Source organism: Centruroides vittatus, unplaced genomic scaffold, assembly GCF_030686945.1.
Source record: "Centruroides vittatus isolate TY-2023 unplaced genomic scaffold, ASM3068694v2 contig_453, whole genome shotgun sequence".
NCBI classification, from domain to species: domain Eukaryota; kingdom Metazoa; phylum Arthropoda; class Arachnida; order Scorpiones; family Buthidae; genus Centruroides; species Centruroides vittatus.
Window position 1 is genome coordinate 2165898 of NW_027122249.1, and position 22241 is coordinate 2188138.

General features: G+C 32.9%; 2 protein-coding genes and 1 long non-coding RNA gene across 3 annotated transcripts; 1 reads left to right on the forward strand and 2 right to left on the reverse strand.

Annotated features, from left to right (window-relative positions):
• Positions 1 to 7953: 7953 nt before the first annotated feature.
• On the reverse strand, positions 7954 to 8324 carry LOC136977313 (uncharacterized). Its single transcript, XR_010881069.1, has 2 exons — positions 8102 to 8324; positions 7954 to 8030 (listed from the first exon to the last, which is right to left on the reverse strand). It is a non-coding gene; the product is annotated as an uncharacterized lncRNA (long non-coding RNA).
• A 1533-nt stretch (positions 8325 to 9857) lies between these two features.
• Positions 9858 to 10839, reverse strand: LOC136977314 (U-scoloptoxin(18)-Er1a-like). The gene is made up of 3 exons (XM_067272785.1): positions 10581 to 10839; positions 10046 to 10235; positions 9858 to 9975 (listed from the first exon to the last, which is right to left on the reverse strand). The coding sequence occupies exons 1-3, from the start codon at positions 10689 to 10691 to the stop codon at positions 9929 to 9931; spliced, it is 348 nt and encodes a 115-aa protein (XP_067128886.1). The 5' UTR covers positions 10692 to 10839; the 3' UTR covers positions 9858 to 9928.
• Positions 10840 to 14559: 3720 nt separating this feature from the next.
• LOC136977276 (acetylcholinesterase-like) lies at positions 14560 to 18771 on the forward strand. The gene is given in 4 exon segments (XM_067272740.1): positions 14560 to 14704; positions 16621 to 16978; positions 16980 to 18083; positions 18183 to 18771. Coding segments are annotated over 3 exon segments (1605 nt in total). The 5' UTR covers positions 14560 to 14704; positions 16621 to 16628; the 3' UTR covers positions 18334 to 18771.
• The last annotated feature ends 3470 nt before the right edge of the window (positions 18772 to 22241 follow it).

The window sequence follows — 22241 nt, forward strand, 5'->3', positions numbered from 1 at the left end:
TACGGTAGCCGAAAATCTTGAAGAGAAACACATCAGTTGACTTCAACTGGAAAAGAAGGAAAAGTGAACAGAAACTTTCTTTTTCAAATTTGTTTCGAGAAACTTGTTAAAAAAGTTTGTAGAAGGTTAAAGACGGGAGGGACACCATAGTAGCAACAGAGGAAGAAAAATAAAGGGGAGGACGTAAGGGAGCCCCCGCGACGTCCACCTGGTGTCGCCACCTGGTGAGAACAGATGGCATTAGCGGTGTAAGGAAATTGGATTTGTGTGGCTCCGTCTGGTTTTGTGGTCGGGCCATCTTGTTAAGTTGATTTATTTATTTATTTGCTATTTCGAGCGGGATTGTGCTTGAATTATTGAATGATCTGTTTTCTTCTCCAAACTTGTGCTGTCGGAACATCTTTTTTTCATCTATTTATATCTACCTTTCGTCATTTGTTGATTGGTTCCCCGTGCTCTGCCGTATTTGTTAATTGATACAATTGGGGATTCTCCAAACTTAAATTATTTCGAAATTATTATTCTAACAATAGGGAAATGTATAACTGAAGCGGCGCAGTTTCCCAGCACGTGGGTTTTCCTTCCGCTCACTAATTAGGGTATCGTTTTCAAAGTGTAGCCCGTGGTACACGGGGGCGATCGCGAGCTAAAGTTTGAAGAGTTGGGAGCGCGCGGATCGATCCGCCTTCCCAACGTGGGGTTATAGATTGTAGTCACGAAAACAAACTCGAAGGACGTAATGGTGAAGAGAGGGGGAATTATACTGAAAAGGAAGTTTGTAGCGATGTAAATTGATCACCCGATTCGAAGAAAGGACATTATATAAAGGGAGAGCCATTTTAACGTTAAGCTGTCACGATCCGTCGAAGGAAAGGCGAATACACTCGGGAGATTTAAAGGTTTCTCGGATCACGTGGTCGAGTAAAGAAGGGTAAAGGCACGGGTCTTAAAATCGCATAAAAATGAGAATTATACGCGCCGGAATACTTTAAAAAAATTCCAGATTGCGTACGAACTAAGCAGAGCAAAAGAGGGATTACTAAGGGAGGGAAAAAAAGAAATTGGTAAGAAACAGAGGACATTTAGCCGGCAACCCTGATGAAATGGATAGAAGAGAAGAGCGGAAAACAGGATTATGACGCCATCATTAGGGTCACGTGTGATATGTGGATTGTTTATCTATCCGAAAAGCTGTAGCCAATTGTAAGAGTGTGATCTAATAGACGTCCTTGGCCAATATCATCACACCCCTAATTACAGCATACTATTTGATGTTTGCCTCTTCCTCTGTTTCGAGGAGGACCGCGTTAGAAACGGCAAAAATTCCCTCCCCCTTTCGGAATTTACGTTATAAAAAGTTATGTAAAGAATTTTATATCTGGAGATGTGTAAGAAAGGAAGTCACGCCGACCACGTGACGTGGATAACGTTAGATAATTGGCCGAAGAGGAAACGGATTTAAACCAATGGATTAAATCGTAGCATAAAGGGTTTTAAGAAAAGGAATAAAAAAGAAAGAAAGTATTGAAAGTAAATCTTCACTTACGTGAGGTTAAACTTAACGATTTAAAAGAATATTTCCATTCAGGCGGGGGAAGGTAACACACGTTTGCAGACGTGCGGAGAAGTGGATGAGTGGCACATGATTTACAGGATATTGTCTAGCTCGGTGCGAGAAGTGACGAGCACGTCCCCACTTAATCCCATCTTAGTGACCATGTTTCCATCCAACATTTTCTGTTTACCTACAAGCTAGCGCTTTGTCCCTTCCTCTGGACTTCTCGTCACGCTTTACCATCCATATAACACGCGTGAATTTTTTCTCTTCCTTTAAATTCTTTCCTTATATCTCCTTTTCTTTTTTAAAGGATCGATCCGCAACCTCCCGGGCGCCAATTTTAATTATAAAACCCAAGTCCGTTATGACGTCGTACAATTTAGGTTACGTACAGTACGTAAATACTCGTATCGAAAAGTAATAAAGCGCTTTGTATGACGTCACGCATTCCAAGCGTCTGTCTTTAACGCTATCGACGTTTTAAGTTTTCCAAAAATTAGAAGAAAAATACAGCATTTCGCCATCTATCGGCGCAAATAATAAATATTAACTGTTAATGTAAAATATACGAGAAAACTTAAAAGAAACATTTTATTTTTCTCAAATTATACGTTTACATTAACGAATTATAAGTTTTAAAATTCTGTTGTAATATAATGAGAAATATAATATTCTGAAATTATCGCGATCAGACAAACAGACAAACACACACAAAAAGCTATTAAGTCACTTTTTTTAGCTAAGACATAGCAATATTATTTTCCTTATATTTAATCGATGCTATATCTATATATATATTTATTTATTTTAGTATGAATTAAAGAGAAATGTCGAGTGATTATAAAATCAATTTTTGAATGTATTTTTACTTATAAACGCATTTTAATTTTTTATATATTCACCAGATGGAAGCACCTATCGAATATATATTATCCGTGTCGTAATGAAATTAATAAAATGTTGTTTAATCTTATTTATTTCTGAAAATTTATAATTTTATGATGAAAATAACTCGAGTTTTTCTTCGTTAACTTTTATATAATTTTATTCTTGTTTTATTGATTGTGGATTATTTATATCATAGTCGAAACACTGGTGTCTGGACTACCAATAGTAATAAATATTTTTGCCACCCAGCGCTGCAATCGCTTTGAGGCATAAGTTTGGCTTGAGCATAGGGAGAGTCAGCTGTGAACATTCGAAATTATTTTAAGGAATCCTGATGAGAATTATATACATTTAATTATGGAAATTTACAGAAATGTGAAACCGAGTGTTAGGATAAATTAAAGTGTTACAGAAAGGAGATTGAGGATTTAGGGTGGTTTGGAATTTATCAAGCCTATATCTATTTTTTTTTTTTTTTATCTATTAGCATTAGCTGAATTATTGTGATTTGCAATGAGAAAGGCGCTATGATATACAGTCAAACCTGTTTTTGTGCGGGGGATAGGGACCGCATAAAAGAAAATGCATAAAAAAAAATCGCGCGAAACTTCACGAGTGGCTATAAAAAATAGTTTTCGCAACACAATTAAAAAAATATTTTTTTATGCGGTGAATAGGGACCGCATAAAAAAGTCTTACGTAGAAAATAACTCGAAACCGTACGAAATAACTAGGAATTGCTTTTTTAACTCCTTCGGCCTTTTTCTGCAACACCTAATGGGGAAAAAAATCCTCTAAGAATTTTAATTTTTATATTAATTAATTATTTCCACTTAAATACGAATCTAACATTAAAAAGTTAAAAATAATCGTTAAATAATGATTTTATTTGATAAATATAGCTGCAGGAAGTGTTATTTCATTTAATAAGGCGTGAAATTTTACACCTGCAGTCTAAAGCTGGAGGAGAGCTAACTTACCGCATCTGTTCAAATATAACATAATATTTATGGTTTTTATGCTATTAAAATAAGAGGGGACCGAAATAAATGTATGAGAAAAAAATTTTACTGAATAAAAAATGAAAAAACCTGCTGATGTCATAGAAAACAACCAATAGAGTTTTTAAAAATTTTATAGGAGTCAATTATGTTTTAATTTGATTGAAATTTTCATATACCGCACAAAAAAATCGCACAAAACAAATCGCACAAATAAAAATCGCACAGAAAAAGACCGCACAAAAAACAGGTTTGACTGTATGTTATTATGTTTATTAATAAGGTAAAGATTAAAGTTGAGCCAAAAAAAAGTTAGGTACAGGTTAGAGAGAGGGGTTAAAAGTCAGTAGAAGATTTAGTTCTTGGATTTCAGATATGGGCTGTGAGGAAAAAGAGGAATTAGATGTCAGGATGAGTTACAAAAGTGGAAATTCCCAATTACAGTATATAGGGTCATATTTACAGGCATATAGCGACTTACAGGTAATTAGAGGATAATGAGTTTGAGATTGAGAAATAGAATAGGAAAATATAGGATGGTACGAATTCAAACAACATTATTAGATATTGACAGTGATAGCGATGATATGGAATCTAAAAGAAACATATGTTACTGGTGTTTTTGTCATATATATATATATATTGGCCTATATAAACAAAGGACAAATGTAGTAGGCCATCAATAATTCTTTATTCATATTTTACTTAACTTGATAGTGCAGAATATTTTATAAATTACGATTTAAAATATGTAGACATTACGATACGCTTCTTGTCTAGTCTTGGTAACACTTCGTTGGCCTTTCTTTATTGCTAGACTTATTACACTACACCGTCACTGGACACAATATTAGCCTTAAAAGATCACTTTATTTTTCAAAAAAAAATGCAATTCGGACCTTAAGTCCCTCATCAGCTTTTTATAATATAAATATTTATAAAATTGATACTATCACATTTACGAAATGTACAATAAAATCATGACGTGCGGTAAAATACCGATGACAAATCATTGATTACTGATCAAAGTTTCAGGTGTTTGATTAAACTTGTGTGTGTGTGTGTGTATTATATGGAACACGATTTTGTTTACACACTTTGAAGGTTAACTCCCGGACTTTTTGTCGAAAATTTCTGAAATTTTGCAGGGAGGTTTGTTTATTAGAGAGTTTGATGCTACGAAATTTTGATGGTTAAAGGTCAAGGGGTGAAGCGATAGAGGGGGTCGTGCCTCACATCTCGAGTTCGGACTTAATGATTTTACTCGTTATTGGAATTTACAATTTTTCTTGAAAAAATCGTCTTTAATCTCGAAATTAAGCTTTCTATCATTCTATAATAATATAAAAACGTTTAAAATAAAATATTGTAATAGATGGCGCCACACACAATTTCATGTTCTTTTGCGGAAAAAGTTACACAACTAGTTACTGGATTCTTAAAAATGGTACATTAAATGAAATTTAGCTTGAAAAAGTTAGATTTCCAACTTTGTAAAAATTTTAGCCTTTTCTTTCTGTTATCTTGTGGAAGAATTTTTTGTGACCGCATATTTAGATATTGAGGACGATGAAGCATTCGAAGAATTTTAAATGTGTGTTACTGTATTACTGAACCTGCAACATATTTTTCTACACCATTTTCATCTGTATTGTAAATTAATCATTATTTATGTATATAATAGTTATTGTCTTATTATCTTTTATTTAACATCAAAGTATCTGTAACAGGACTATCGATAGTTATGCGATAAATACCCATAGCTAATAGGGTTATGTTATCTGAAAATAATAAAAATACTAGTTAGTATTTTTTATGCTCGTCCTTGTATCCTTAAAGATTTATTCCTGGCTACACGACTGGGGACTTTCTATGGCTCGTATTTAGATACATGAATTCGTGGCTCACTACTGGATTGGATGCATTGGAAAATAATAATACAATAACTAATAAATAAAGAATGGCTTATTTACATTGGAATTGAAGAATTCCACGGATCCGGTGTTCAGCAGTTTTATCTTGTTGGCTACTGGTGGGCCGTGGAGATTATGAAGATGCCCCAATGTCTTTAATTATGATTCTGGTTCGGTTTCTTTATAATGTAAATTATTCTATAATTGTTTCGTCGTTTCTTTATAATGTAAGTTCACCTCCATGGTAACATAGTAAGGAATCGATATTTTTCAATAGTAAATAGTTCTGGCCGAACTCACAATGGGATCTTATTTTTCCAAATTTCATGGATGTTGAAAATCATTTATGTCCTTTAAATTTCACATAAAATGAGTATAATATTTAAGTATAAAGGCTGTTCATTAATCGCTTATACAGTTTTAAGAGAGGGAGGGATTGCTAAAAGTACTGTACGTTATTGTATTGTACACGATAAGGGTAGGTGCTCGAGGCATCATCTACGTGAACTTTTTTAGCAGTGTTAGTGGCATGCAAATTATCAGTTTAAAATATTTGCGACACCTTTTAAAGTTATTTTTTCTATATCGGGGGGCGTGAACTTCTGTACGTGTAATTAATGAAATTATTACTTGTAACGCTCTAAAAATGAATAAGTTTAAAACATTTTAGTGAAAATGTGAAATGTTTCGAGTAATTTTAATCACATTATCAAGTAAGTCTCCATTTAATTTACGATTAAAACCGTATGAAACTCACTAAATACAAAAAAGACCCCCCTCATTCGGATAATGGCACGTGACGTAGAAACAAACCGCAGAAACGAAAACATGTAACAATGTACAAATTTATAAACGTAAAGTTTGTAATTGTTATAATAGATCGTAAGAAATGAAAGGCGATCATTATTAGCACCACTAACAAAGAAAAAAGTCGATTGTTTACAGACAATGGAACATCTGGAATCTTTTTACAGCAAAATGAATGATCAAATAAGCAGCCAAGAAGATGCTCTGGTCGTCATGCTACATTACTACTTGCAGTCAAACCGAATGCATTGCGTGGGAGTGGGGAAGGAATGGGTCAAACCCGTCATGAACATCCAAAAAGACAGAATGCCTCCCAACTGGAACTCTACGAAAGAATCGTATAAACTGAGATACGTGGACGACAAGGCTAATCGATTCTTGATGGAAGTGCATCCATACGAAACGAAAAGAGGAAAGAAACTCTTCGTCTATTTACACTGCTTACAGGAGAAAAACATTTGTGCCACTGTTATTAATGTGAAAGGTAGCGAAGACACTGGGAAATCGCTGGAACAACTTTACAAGGAAGAGCTACAGATTTATCGAAATATTCTCCAACACATGAAAGAAATCGTCTCGAATAGAAACGCAGAGAAAACGGAAACAGAAATGTCGTCGAAGAGAAAGCTTAAAGAAGGCGCATCGTCTTCGTCTCCAGAAACACAAGAAATTTCGAGTAAAACACAGAAGAAACAATCGTCGGAACCTTCGTCTAAGAAGACCAAGGAATATGTCACAAGATCTTCGTCAAAGACGTCGAAGAAGGAAGCTCCGGAATCCCCATCAAAGGACAGCGAAAAGGAAGTACCCAAGAAGAAGGGGAAAGTTTTTTGAGAATAAAGATAAACTGAACGTTTCTACAAAAGAATAGTCAAAATTAATGAAATAATTACAAACTCTTGCCAAAATTTACTTTATATTCTAACGATTTAAAATAGATTCTGTGACGAATAAAACACAATATTTGTTAAAGTCGAACATAAAAACTCCTAGAATATTTCTTCGAAGGAACTGAAATTCCCTAAAAGAGTAGAAAATTCCCCCAAAAAGTGTAAATTCGAAGTAATTTTATATGCAAATTCAGCCGGAAAAATATTTTTATGATTTAATAAATATGACAACGATAACAATCCAAACGAAAGATAGTTTCTAAAAAATTGAAATTTGAAATACCGTGAATAATTTAATGAGAATTAAACGACGGCTAGTGTAGGCTTTAAAGGCGACTAATTGAATTCGGGTAATGAAGCAGATTATGTGCACGTGCAACGATATTTTTTAGAAGACGCCCGAGTAGAAATACCCACCCTTACCTGATGAGTTGTGAATGAACAAAAATCATTATAGATAGGCTAGCTCTGGTGTGTGATGTCACCCTTCTTTTCACTAGTGTTTCTCGTGGTTTGTTACTTAGGATCCACATTCTGTACGTTAAAATATGGACTTTTCCTTACTGGAGATGGCGAACTACATTATGGAAAAAAACTGATAGAAAATTTAGAATTTTATTTATTAAATATTTAAAACACGATACATCGAGATAGGTTTATATTTAGAACGAACAAATGAGGAATCCACCTTTACCCTTTGTCGCGGAACAAGCACCTGAAACGTCAACAAAGGATTAATACGTCACTCGATACGTTATCGGAATAGAAAATATGAATTTTACTCACTTACACCCGCCCGACAAGGGCAGTAATCCTTGTATATCTCCCCCTTCAATGCGAATTTGCTACATTTATCTCCCTTTCGAGATTTGCCGGCGCATTTTCTACCCCTGTTACTCCTCAAACAGCATCCGCTCGAACATTCTACACTGTTGATACAAGGGCGACCATCCGATAAATCGCGCTTGTACGGCTGTAACGAAACCTCTTCCTGTTATTCGGTGTTGCTCCATAGAATTAGTTATAGATTAAAATACTACTCACGATAATCCGACCAGTGAAGGGATCAATCATACGCTGCTCCAGGTATTCCTCCTGACTCGTCACCTCGCAAATGAAACATAAAGAAAGGATCAGCACGCAGTACTTTGTTGCCATCTCCATTGACAGGTAAACTACTACTGAGACGAGGTCGACTCTTGACTAATCGAAAACGAGACGTAACGACGTCATCGTGGGGTCAACGGCTGAGGTCTACCTACATTCGGATCTCAACTAGAAAATTCGCCTTAACACACGTTTAATGAGAATAGACACAAATTCCGACATGTTAATCATCTACCTATCAATTTAACGTTGATGTTAAGCAAAATCTTTTAAAATTACACAAAAAATGTAGAGTTCTGTGACATTCATCCTCATTAGTCGAATATAGTATGAAATATGTACTGTACTGTCGTATGTTCGTTTTGTTGGAATAGTGCATATATTTTACGTTATTTCTTCTGTTCTACAGTGAGTAATTCTGATTAAACACGTCAAATTTACTTAAAAATGTGTAAATATCTCAACCGACCGAACAGATTTTAGGTGAAACATTGCACATTCCGATCTTGACCCGGTTCTGCATGCAATGACGTTGCATCATTGTCTTCTTGCGGTTTATTGAAATGTCGCGAAACATGCTACATGAAATTTAGACAAAAAAAAAAAATAATAGTATAATACACCAAAGTCCTTAAACTCTATGAATTTCTCATAGAGCAAAATACAAAAAATTCTAGAAAGACGAGGACAAATGATCTCTGTATGACTTCTTTTAACCGGTGATACAACTTTATGACATGAATTCAGAACTAAAAATAATGATGAGGCCTGTGAAACGAATATTTAATACGAAATCATGCAGAGAATTATATCTGTGCTTGTTTAGTCTCGAACATAAATGACTATTGGCTGGCCAATGTAAAGAAATAATAGTTTCTTTGTTTACATTTTAAAATTATATAAATTCCATACAGATGAAACAGGAAAGAATGTTATCCGAGAAGTAATAAATGTAAAAATGTCGTAACAATAATTGCCTTTTTATGTTTGTTTAAGGTTGAATTTCGCTTTAAATGCTTATTAAATTAACATGAAATTTAGTTTTAGTGTGAAAAGAGATCGTAAACAATTTAAACGCAACGTAATCTGATAACATAAAATATCCACACCCCTTTTTATGCACGAGTCCAACAAAAACAGAATTTGCATATTTGTGTGTTTTCATACTCGTAATTAGCAGCAATCAGAGAACTTTTTTCTGTGTGGTCTGGAAGACGTAAAGCTCCCTTCATTAAAATTCAATGTGGGAGTAATTAGGTGTCACGAACGTAGCAGAAGTCATACACCCCAAACAACCCGAATCACTTATGTTAAAACACACCTTCGTTATTCCACTTAAGACGATTATAAACTTAGAATTCTTGAAACTCGTGCTTCATAAGTAAAAATAGAATAATTATCTTTAAATCATGTGTCTAGACAATATGTGTTCTTTAATTCTTTGTATGCGACTCCCAACGTGAAGTTACTACAGGCTTATGCATAAATATTGCGCAATTTTAACATCCTCATTATCAGAGGATAACATTACACAAATTATATGCCAATCCGTGGGCACACGACTAATTACTTGAATACTATAAGCAATTGTTTTAGATTTAACTATGCTTCAAAAGCCTTGCGATAACAACAGAATGTTTGTTTTTGCGTGAAGAAAACCATGCATCAATAAATCACTAATACTCAAGAAGCGTGTGAAAATAAGTCGGATGCTTTATTAATCAAACAGGAACGAGATATAATGAGAAAACACAAGAGATGCACTCAGGAGGAACAGATGCTGACTCCACTTTTACCTTTAACACACGCATCTGAAATAAATAAATTCAACATGATTTAAATACATCAATATAAGTGAAAAAATGACAGACAATTCCTTACTTTCTCCCGATTTACAAGGGCAATGATCCCAGTACAATTGTCCCTTCACTACGTTATTGTTACATTTATCACCCTTCAGTGACTTGGCTCCACATTTTCTTCTACTCTTCTTACTCCTCACGCAACATCCACTCGAACATTCTACACTGTTGATGCAATATTCTCCATCCGATAAACCGTGTTTATATGGCTGAAAGGAACACCAAATACTTAAAATTAATTAAAAAAACACCCCATGAACGTATATTTTACTGTCAACTAAAGTAAAAACAAAAACATATCGTATTGTAAGCTGTTCTTGCGTGTGCGCCTTACATAAAGAGTGGCTGTTATTTTTTAATAGAATTAGTGTTAAATGCTCTGTTCTTTCTTTGGATAATCACAAATTCTAGAATTTATTTGTGACCATTTAAAGAAGTGACTACATTTCCTATCTACTTTCAACAATACGTTATTGTGTTTAGTACACACGACAATCGTATTAAGTTTACCTTCGAAGCATCTATTCTAAAGAGATATAAAATCACAAACTTACGATAATTTCACCGGTTTCATCGATCATACGCTGTTCTATATGGTCACCCTGTGTTAACACAGTGTGAATCAAACACAAAATAAGGAGCGGTATACAGTAAGAAGCCGCCATGTTTACTGACAAGTTACAGAAACTGCGACACAGACGAGGTCAACGTCGAATTTATTCTCAAACTGGAATAGAACAACGTCACCACCTACGAAAGAGGTTATTGTCTGACGTCAATCTCCATATCACTACAGTGTTATGCTTACTACGAATTAAAATATTTGATAAAACACAATTCGTTTATTTTCTTCGATGATTCATCGTTTTAGTTTAGTAATTTGTTACGACACTGTACGTTGAGACTAATACGAGGTATATACACTATATCTGTTTATACAACACTCGTGATATTCATGGAAGACCGGTTTTTAACACGTCGTTAATGCCCACACACAACTTTTAGGTGTTATAAATAATTGCAAGTATTATACAACGAGTTCAAAGTCGAGGAAATAAACACAGGAAATACGAATTTTCTGAGTTGATTTTAAGCATTTCTTATCGGTTTGAAATTATTGAGTTAATACGTCACGAATTTGAAGGGTATCATTGTGATAGCGGGGAAATTTATCACGTGGTTTAAACCGGAGATGCAAGGATGACGATTCTTCGATTCGTCACACATCCAGTTCAAATTTGGTGCGTGTGACATCACATGATTTCCGATGAAATGCCTCACGATATTCAATATAGTGACGCCACTTAAATGACCTCACGAAAGTCACGACAAATTCCGAGTAAACCAAAAAATGCAGGGGTAATCGTTGAACGACTTCCTTCGAAGATAACAATAGATGAAATATCGTAATACAGGCACGCGTGAAATATCTCTATTCGTGGAAGAAATTAAAGTAAATGTTCACTCCTTCATTTGCATAGAGATAAAATTGAATTCTTGTTTTTTAAGCATTCACCAATACTTTTAAAATTATTTCACATTTTTTTTTATCCCACAAATTGAGAAAAATCATTTTCAAACGATACAGCCAGATTTTTTATAGACTATAATTTGGCTAATTAATTATTAAGAATTAACTAATTTGGGCAAGAAATAAGCCGCCATCTCGTGTTAGGTTTAAGAATTAGATATAAATAAAATTGAACTTAGAATATTTTAAAACGGAAATAATTTTATAAAGTAAACTTTCACTCTCTCATTTAAGGCATTTCATAACAAAAGATGTATATAAAAAGGAAACCTTTTCTTTAAAGTGATCTTTCACCGTCCGTTAAATCAATTTTTAACTCAAATTTTAAATTTTCAATACACCTTAATACAGCAATTCTTTACAAATATAACCATTTATCAGTTAATAAAATAATTATAATTTTTCTCCTCAGATGTCAGCATAATACAGATGATGATCAGTTCACAGTGGCTGAGTATATATATATAGGTTACAGTAAAAACCCGTTTTTAGTGAAAACGCGTTTTAACTAGTTGAAACTAGTTTTTACTGGATGTCATTGTTATAAACTAGAATTTACTGCTAGTCAAAAATGAATTTGAGTTAAAACTAGTTTTAACTAGACAAAACGGGTTTTAACAAAATGGCTTAGTAAAAACTGTTTCGACCAAGGTCATTCAGCTAACACGTTCCTATAGTGTATGATGAATTTCGTATCGCTTTAACCCTTTTCCCCGACATCTTGTTTACGTTTATTTTGCGATCCCTCCTAAGGCAATATAGGTCAGTCAGGCGATATTATTTTAAAAGTTCACCAAAAATCAAATTATCATTATATCTATATGAAAAAAATCACTTACATTTATTAATATCTTTAGTTTTAAATACGATATTTTTCAATGCATTTTATTAGAAAAATTTATAAGAAAAAAATAATATATATCAGAACTGACACATAAACTTGATAATTTGTAACATTTTGTGAAAATTAACATTGTCTAGTTACATAGTTGTTTGCTGGCACTGAGCCAGAAAGACGTAGAATATTGTTTTGTACAATTCGATATAACACTTATGCATGTATGTTTATTCGTTGTGAAATTATCGCACATTATATCAAACATTTGTTTGAAATCAAAATTTTATACTGCTATCAACTAATATAATGAATTATTATACTTTATTCACTTCATATCGAACGAGATTATATCTGTTGTTAATAAATTTTACAAAAATCGATATTTACCAAAGTAACGATGAATCGGTACCCTCGAAGTTTTGCTTAAAAAGCCAGGGTACCGATCGATCGGTGCCTTCGGGGACAAAGGGTTAATTAATGTTAATAACACAGATGTGTGACCAATATTTTCAATAAATATCGTATTAAATAATACAAATGTTTTAATCCCGATCATCACTTTATTTATTTCCCCCAAACATATTTATGTAGTTAAAATTAGTTCTAACTACTGTTAAAAGTTAAAACTAGTTTTATCTAAAATCAAAACATGTACAGCAGCAAATTCTAGTTTTAACTAGACAAAACGGGTTATAACAATGATATCCAGTAAAAACTAGTTTCAACTAGTTAAAATGCGTTTTCACTAAAAACGGGTTTTTACTGTAACATATATATAAATGATATAAAATTACGATATTAAGTGTTTCAGCTAATTGTTTCTGCATTGTGTTCTAATTATTTATTAAATAATTAAAAACAAGTTTTATTATCGTCGCGAATATTTAGATGATCGAATTCGCCTCGTTGGTATGTGCATTGACATTTCGGGCGGCCATCTTGTCGTATATAATTTTGTGTATGAATCTCGACACGATGACTTGAAAATAAAATAGGAGATATAATTATGGCCCATTCTGTATCCTTCTAATGATTAAGATGCTCAAGGTGAAGGTGTGGGATCTCTCAACATTTTAAATCAGGTATAGCTTCTAGTCTGATCACTTGACTTTATATTACTTTCACCCGTTTAGCTTAAAAATTAGAGATAATTAAGATTTTCGTAGGAACCGAACCCACGTGCTTCGCAAGAAACTCAGGCATAAATTGGAATTAAGGATCCTTTAGTTATTCCTATATTATCTCCTAATTTAGATGATAGTGAAACGCTTGTATTGCCTCCTATTTGAATTCCGATTTTCCTATATATATATATGTATATTAAATAGAAAATTGTATACTGCTTAACCGGGAAAGAAGATTCTCAAGATCAGGAAATGGAGTATTCTCTAGCATCCGAAACAAATAAATCTTGAAGACGTTTAACAGATGTAAATGTTCTTATCTCATAAGAAAACTGCTTCGGGAAAAAAAATGAAATTATTTCGTTGAATTGGAAAATAATTCATTATGTGTTGTGCTATCCTCTGAAAGAAATGAATAACGTACGACCTAATCAAATGTAATAAAAAGAACAGATATGATAGCAATTGCATACATACCCAACATTGTACTGATGTGTAATATACTCTAGATCAGTGTTTCTCAAACTTTTTGGACCGCGACCCCCCTTCTGCACTTAAAAATTTCAAAGGACCCCGAAGAATAAGTATGTGTCAAAAAACATCCCGGAGGGAGGGGGTTAGGCTCGTATTTAAATATTTATATTATTTTTATTATTTATATGTGCAATTTATTTAAGTAAAAATTATTTTATATATTTTTTATTTCTATTATTTCTAAACATGAATCCATAGTAAATTTATAAAATATTTGAAAAAATTGATCTGGCATCAATTTTTCAGCGACCCCCCAAATATTTTTCACGACCCCCACTTTGAGAATCACTGCTCTAGATTATCATAGAATTACTGACAGATGTGATAGATGTACTGTATACACATACGCATTGTGTTTCCAAGTGGAAGAGGTAATGGTAAATTTGAGGTGTGACATATCTGGCACACCTCAAATTATCCATTACTTGAAACGTATAACTCGATATGTATATTCTGCGAATCGAAACGGAAGTTATAGTATATCAATTTTATCGAAAACTACAATATTTTCTCACTCTTCGCCTGGTTACAACACCAGGTGTAAATTCCTTAGAGCAGTTTGTCTGGTTTCAATCACATAAATTCATTTGATATTCTTCGAGGATACCATTTGCTTTTCGGCTTTGAAGTTATTCTATGATTTAAATACAGGTAAATATAATAGTTTATGATTACTAAATTGTGTTATCGATTCTTTATACTGTATAATTAGAGACATCTATAGTAATTTAGTGTAATTTTAATTATTCATAAGGGGTGAGTATGCGTCATAAGGTATATAGTTTCTATCGAGATGGCTAGAGACACGTCTCATTGCAAATCGTGAACAGAATAAGAATAGAACCCACTAATCTTTATTGAAAACATTACATAAAGTTAACACACGACAAACTTTAAATTTAAATCTTTATACATTTTATATTATATACAATAGAGATTATATTATTATATAACCGAGATGACTAGATTATTATTATAAAAATAAGTTAATTAATAACTTTTTCTTCTAACATAATTTATTCATTTAAATAGTTTATTAAACACTTTTTCTTGACTTAAACACGACTTTATGGTTGTAATAACGTGCATACGATCACTCTCAGATGGATTAAACAGGCCTAATACTTTATCAGCCATTGAACTAAAAAGTTTAATGGCTGATAAAGTATTAGGCCTGTTTAACCCATCTGTATTATGTTCAATACGTTTATAATTAATATCGAAAGTATCTTATTATAATTTATGTTACGCAATATTTCTGTGAAAAAACCAAAGGATATACAGCAGACATTTTATCTTGATTGTGTAATCGTCTTCCCGTCGCTGGCCACCAATACATAAAAACAAAAATGCGTTGGTAAATTTCTCATTAAATAGTAATGTTTTATAGCTATATTCTTTGCTTTTTTATACGTAACAAGTATTTTTATATAAGTTTTAAACCTATTCAAAACTAAAGGAAAACAATTTGCAAGAAACAAAAATACCGTGATTAATGATTATATTCTACTTAAAATTTGAATGACGATTTTACTCGTTATTAGCATTTACAATTTTGTATAAAACCCACCCTACTCTTAAAAGTAAGGTTTCTGCCATTTTATAATAGTTAAAATATAAAAAGTTTTATTTAATAAAATATGATAACACATGGCGGCATCAAATTTTTCCTGGAAGGTAAAGAAACTCGTTGTTGTTTATTCCTTATTTTTATTTTGAAACTATTTACGTTATACGTCTGATACTGTTACAAAAATGCATTTTACATTAAGAAAATTACATTTATTTTTTATTTTTATTTTTATTTTCTTGAAAAACTCAAGAATTTCACGATAATGTTATATGAAGTGATGAACTATTTCAATAGATTTCACTTAAAATGTTGGTAGAATAGTATGATAAAGTGCGTAAACGATTATTAATTAATTATAATTAAAAATCAGGACACTTAAGTTGGTTTAAATACGTACTTTCAATATTCCAACAGCATCTTTATTTGTCCCATTTTTGCCTCTTACATAAATTAAGTAAAAAGATCGAACCTCAGCGTGTTTTAGATTAGTTCTGGTGTGAAAAAGGACGAGTGAAGGCGCCGTTTGGATATTGTAATTAAATTTTAATATCGAAGCAAAAAATATGAAAAATATGAATTTTGATGATTTATTCTTTGTACTTCTTATGCAAATGAAAAATCGATTTACATTTACGCCAGCAATCTATCTGTATGCTGCAGTACTAAACAATAATGTTTATTGCTCCTTAAAGGATATAAACAATTCTCGTCCACTGGATAGTATCATGGAATTCTTCAAATATATTCTGGTTTGGTTTCTCTCATTACATGCTACAAATTAAAAAGAAATTTATCACCATTAGTATTTGCTGTCTCCATGTTATTGAATTGGTCACCCACTATCCTCCGTTTACTTATTTCATTCCAAATAAAATCATTAAAAATTACTTTCTCTTCAGTTTTTTTTGTTTGGTATGAAGTTGTAATTTTAAATTAATATCGATTAAAATGAAAGTATAATTTAAAGTGATTAAATTTCAGATGACAGATTCAGAATTACAGATGAAGTCATCGATACTATTAAAGATTGCGTTGGCAATTTGCATCATATCTCAATGCATGCAACAAGCACACAATTCTTCCATCTTAGGAAAAGAAGTAAAAGTTGGAGATGAACGTATTCATGCTTACTTAGGCATACCATACGCAACTCCTCCAGTTGAAAATTTAAGATTTCGGGAACCACGACGAGTGAGAGCTCGGAATTCTGTGTATAATGCAACACGAAAACCACCCGCATGCATCCAAGATTTACATTATTACAGTGACGAATGGCTGATGCGTGATCCAAAAGACATAAGCGAAAATTGTCTTTACATGAATGTGTGGGTTCCTGTCTTCTAAACGAGGCCGGGAACCATTTGCTACCATGGTTTGGATTTACGGAGGTGGATTCAATACCGGCAGCTCAAATATGGATATTTATGATGGCTCGGTTATAGCAGCGGTAGGAAATGTTATTGTTGTCTCATTCAATTATCGTGTTGGAGCACTTGGTTATGCAAATTTTGAACAGAAATGCGCGCGTGGAAATATGGGAATGCTGGATCAAGTGATGGCGTTAAAATGGGTTCATCGGAATATAGAGAATTTCGGTGGTGATAAAGACCTGATAACGATATTTGGTGAAAGTGCAGGATCAGTCTCAGCTGCGCATCATATGATCTCGCCAATGACAAAGGGATTATTTAAACGAGCAATCTTGCAAAGTGGAAGCAATTATTACAAAGATTATGCATCAGATCCTAAAGTAAACTTCGAATTGATATCGAAGTTCGCTAAGGAATTAGGGTGTACAGAAAATAACACTTTAAACTGCATGAGGAAAGTAAATCCTTTCGATATAGCAGCCACCGAAAAGAAATATTTACTAACCGAACGGAAATTTGTAAGTTTCTTCCCACAAAAAGGACTTCCATTTCTACCTGAGGATCCGCGTCATAACATAGATGTAGGTAATTTTCACAACGTGGATGTTTTGATAGGAGAAACTAAGGATGAAGGTTCATTTAGTGTAGTGTACTATAAGCCAGAAACATGGGTTCAAGAGAATCCCATTTTGTCAAAATCGGAAGTAAAATACTTTTTAGGTGAATACTACGAGTTAAATGGCGAACGTCTCGATCGCCTCTTTGAGGAATATTTAGGAAACGTGTCCGAAACAGATTCCTCAACCATTCTACAGCAGTTTATCAAAGCTTTAGGAGATGGAGTATTTTCTTGTCCTATATTGCATCTGGCTGAGAAACTGTCGAGATACAACAGGAAAGTCTTCCATTATACCTTCAATCACACTCGATTCCAATCGGAAGCGAAGGAATGGTTAGGAGTAGTTCATTTCGAAGATGTCTACTTCGTGTTTGGAATGCCTTTTGTAAGAAGAGAAAACTTTACGTCAGAAGAAGTGCGATTTAGCAGAAGAATAATTGAATTGTGGACTTCTTTTGCCAAAACGGGGTAAGTCACTTCTCTTATTAATAATTCTGGTAGTGTGTTACAATTAAATTTTAATAAAATGTCAAGTATATAATTATCCTTCTTTTGTTTTTGTTTCAGAAAACCTTCGTACAACGGAATGGGATTCGAATGGAAGACATTTGACCAGGAAAAAAGAAACAGCCTTTCCTTAACTTTAGGAAACTTTCATCTGAGAGATGCAACAATAGAAAAGTGCAGATTTTGGGAGAAATTCCACAATTACAATTAATGGAAAAAATATTTTTAAATAATTGTTTATTTTTAATTTTTATATTATCGATTAAAGCTTATACTTGTACTCAATTAAATATGGCAAAAATATAATAGAAACGATGTATCACGTTTTTTTATATAGCAATGGAGACGATTGAAACTGAGAAATTGCTTGTGTGTTATAAACAATTTTCCAGAAATTAATTATTAATTGCTTGGAGGAGATTTAATATTGCGTTGTTTCACCATACTTCTTGGATTTCGCTTCTCTCCCTTGCTTACAAAGAAGAATTTCTTTGTAGCAATGAAAAACCAAATATTGTATAATACTGAAATTATATTTCATATTGCTCATGCTAAATTAATTAATATTAGACAAGTGAAAATGATATAATTATTTGTATTTATAAAATTATTATATTTGCTTATTTTAATAAAATGTCTCGATATAACCATTTGTTAAAAAACAGAATAATTGATATTTTGAGTGAAATTAATATAGATATTATTATAATTAATTAGTCGAATACATATTATTTGAATTTATTTTATGGTCCTTGTATCGATTTGTTATCATAGTCAATTTGTATCAATTTGTGACACTCATAAGTTTCATCATCACCACCATCCGTTGGATCGTTTATAGAGATTATTTACAAAAATAACAGAATTGGAGTGGTTCGAATATAAAACAGTCTTCAGCCCGTTGAAAAATTCTTAATTAAATTCATTTTCTTAATTTCATATATTTCACCATTTGCAACAAACACGTTATAAAACATAAGGAATAAACAATTGCAAAATAGCATTATTGTCACATTAATGTAAATAAACTGTGATGCATTGAACTGTGAACCATGGAAGACCTTAAGGAGATCTTCGAAAAAACGAAAGTTCAGTTGACAAGTGCCACGAATGCTCTGGTCTTCGGCATTCATTGTTTTATCGTGTGTTTGAAGATACGCTTCTTGGGGATCGGAAAAAGTCGGACACCGGATTACATACAGATGGATCCCTGGCAGCTACCGGAAGGCTGGAACGCGGATCAGCAGGCTTATCACCTGAGGTACGTGAACGAAGAATGGTTTCGTTACTTGTTAAAAGTGGACTACGACAAGAAATTCGAGCGGCTCGTTGTTTCCTGGACGGATGACAAAGAAAAAAATATACACTTGATGGAAATAGACATAGCTGAATACACAGGTGAATCGTGAAAACAATTGGAGACAGCGTACAAAAATCTGGATGATTTTGAAAGTAAAATCACGGATATGATATAATATGCCATCAAAGCTCTTGAGGCTTTGATGGCATATTTTATCAATCTGCAGTCTTTAATTTGGTCTGCATTAAAAGGTCTGCATTAAAAGGTCTGCAGTTTTTAATTTATTTAATTTAAAATATATGCTCTTCATCTCAAGAGAAGGCGTTGACATCTGAAGCACTGCCTGTGAACGTCGAGAAGGTGAAGACCCAAATCATTACTAAATGAGTGACCTATGCGATAGTGAATAGTAGTTTCAGTTTACAAAATTCTTTAACTATACTGTGTACATTTCTTTTAAAATATTATTAAAATAAAATAATTAGTTACGTTCCGGTTTTTTATTTGCCAGAGGTGCTCACTGTTATACGTTAAATAAATTTTTCGTAATTTCATGCAATTCTAATGATTAATTTATGTAAATTCTATTGAATTTGTGTTGGATTTGGTGGTTGCACGACAGCTTATCGGTTTAAAATTCTATCAACGAGTTGCGTAACTTTTCCGGATGTTATGAGATTTTATGTAAAAAAAACCTTTTATATAATTAATCATAATAAATAACTAAAATTGTGTGTGGCGCTATCTGTTATGAGATTTTGTTAATTAAAAATACAGAAAGTTTTTATATTATTAAATGGCAAAAAGGTTAATTTTGAGGATAGAGATGAGTTTTATAAACATCGTAAATGCTAATAACCAGTCTTTACTCTTTATTAAGTCTGGCTTCTCTGAAGATATGACACGTGACAACCCCTATCTCCCCACCACCTCGACCATTAACTACCAAAATTTAATAGCATCATTGTCCCTTATATACAAGTTTCATTACAAATTTTGTCGTTTACATTGTACTTATTACATTTGTTTTGTTTTATTTTATTATGTAACCTCCTAAGCCACGGAGGGCTTTGTCTGTTTTCCCCCCAAAGGAGCTGTTCATACGCGTTTTGTGTGTTGAGCACCAAGGCAAGTTAGCCGTTATGGGGCTCCTAATACCTCAAGTTGTAGAGGCAGTTATTCTGTACACAACTATATGTTTGTAATTTGTATTCATTGATGTTATACAATTGGCTCTCGGGTGGCACACTGTAGTCTCATATTTCACACTTTCCTGTCATTCTTTTCTTTTCTTCATTCTTCTAACTTCTATAACTCTTCATATTTCTTTTTCCAAAACTATACCTATTGGTGGAGGCCTTCTAATCCTTTGGCAAATGTAAAATGTAAAATGTACTTATTACATTCGTGCAGTTCAACAAGATATTAGAAAAAAATTGAATTAATTAATTGTAAATTATCGCATTGGCATAGCGTAATGGTATTTAAATTAATTTGTATTGGTAAATTGTTGGTGTAATCGGTGAATATTGAAAATACAACGCTTTAACCTCTGTCAGAAGGTGCAAAATATAAATTTCATGTAGTTACTTCACGACCATTTAGAATTATTGATTGACCAGTGTCTATTTGGCTATTTTTAAAACTATATCTGGCAACCAATTACAATTAACGTTCTTACTAATTTTTATTAGGGAAAACAAATATTCTGTAACTAAATATATATTTTTCATCAAAATATATAAAATACGTTTACCTAAGCAATCAATAAAAATGCATGCAAATGACGAGAAAAATTTCATTCTCGTAACCCAATTTTTAACAAGCAATTATTTTATTATGATATCCTCACAATGCTGGTCTGCAGTTTTTAATTTATTTAATTTAAAAAATATGCTCTTCACCTCAAATCAGTAGTCTTTCTCCAGTACATTATACTTTTTCTCTTAGCAATAGAGTCGTGCCCGGCATTTATTGACCTCCTATCAGGGGGACATTTTGAATTGAAATAACGTCACTTTCCTTATACATCGGAAATTCATATATAGTTAATCGGGATCTACTGCACCTAAGCTTTCTAAATCTGTTGTCGAATTTTATCTCCGTTCCTCAGATTAAGGAATGAAAACAGTGGGAATTTATATGTCTGTATTTTTTCAAATTGCAACCAAATAATTTATTAATCAGGAATTTCGTTTAAGCAGTGTCTGAAAGTAGCATTGAACCATTCAGAAAACGTCAAAACGTTGACACAACTTCTGACGAAATTAATTAGTGATATCATTAAGCATTATAAGAGTGGGCTGGTGCAATAGACCAATAGGAATATCCATGATGCTAAGATAATGCGAACAGAATAAAGAATACGTTATTCCTTTTGAGTTAAAAGTGTATGAAGAAGACAAAATATATAATTTTAGGTTATTTATTGTAAATACGCATGTAAATGCACAAATATAATTGTAAGAATCAAAAAAGGATCATTATTGGTACATCAACAAAAGAACTTGATTGTTTAAATACAATGGAGCATCTACATTCGTTTTACAGTAAAGTGAAAAATGAATTAAGTAGCCATCAAGATGCTCTGGTAGCCGTCATGCTGCATCATTATTTGCTTTCCAATGGAATGCGTTTCATAGGCGTGGGAGAGGAATGGGCTAAACCCATCGAGAACTTCCAAGGAGACAAAATACCCCACAACTGGAACTCCAGTCAAGAATCGTATAAACTGAGATACGAGGATGATTATGCTAATCGATTTTTGTTGAAAGTGTCCAGATACGAAAGGAAAAACGAAGGGAATCTTCTTTTTGTCT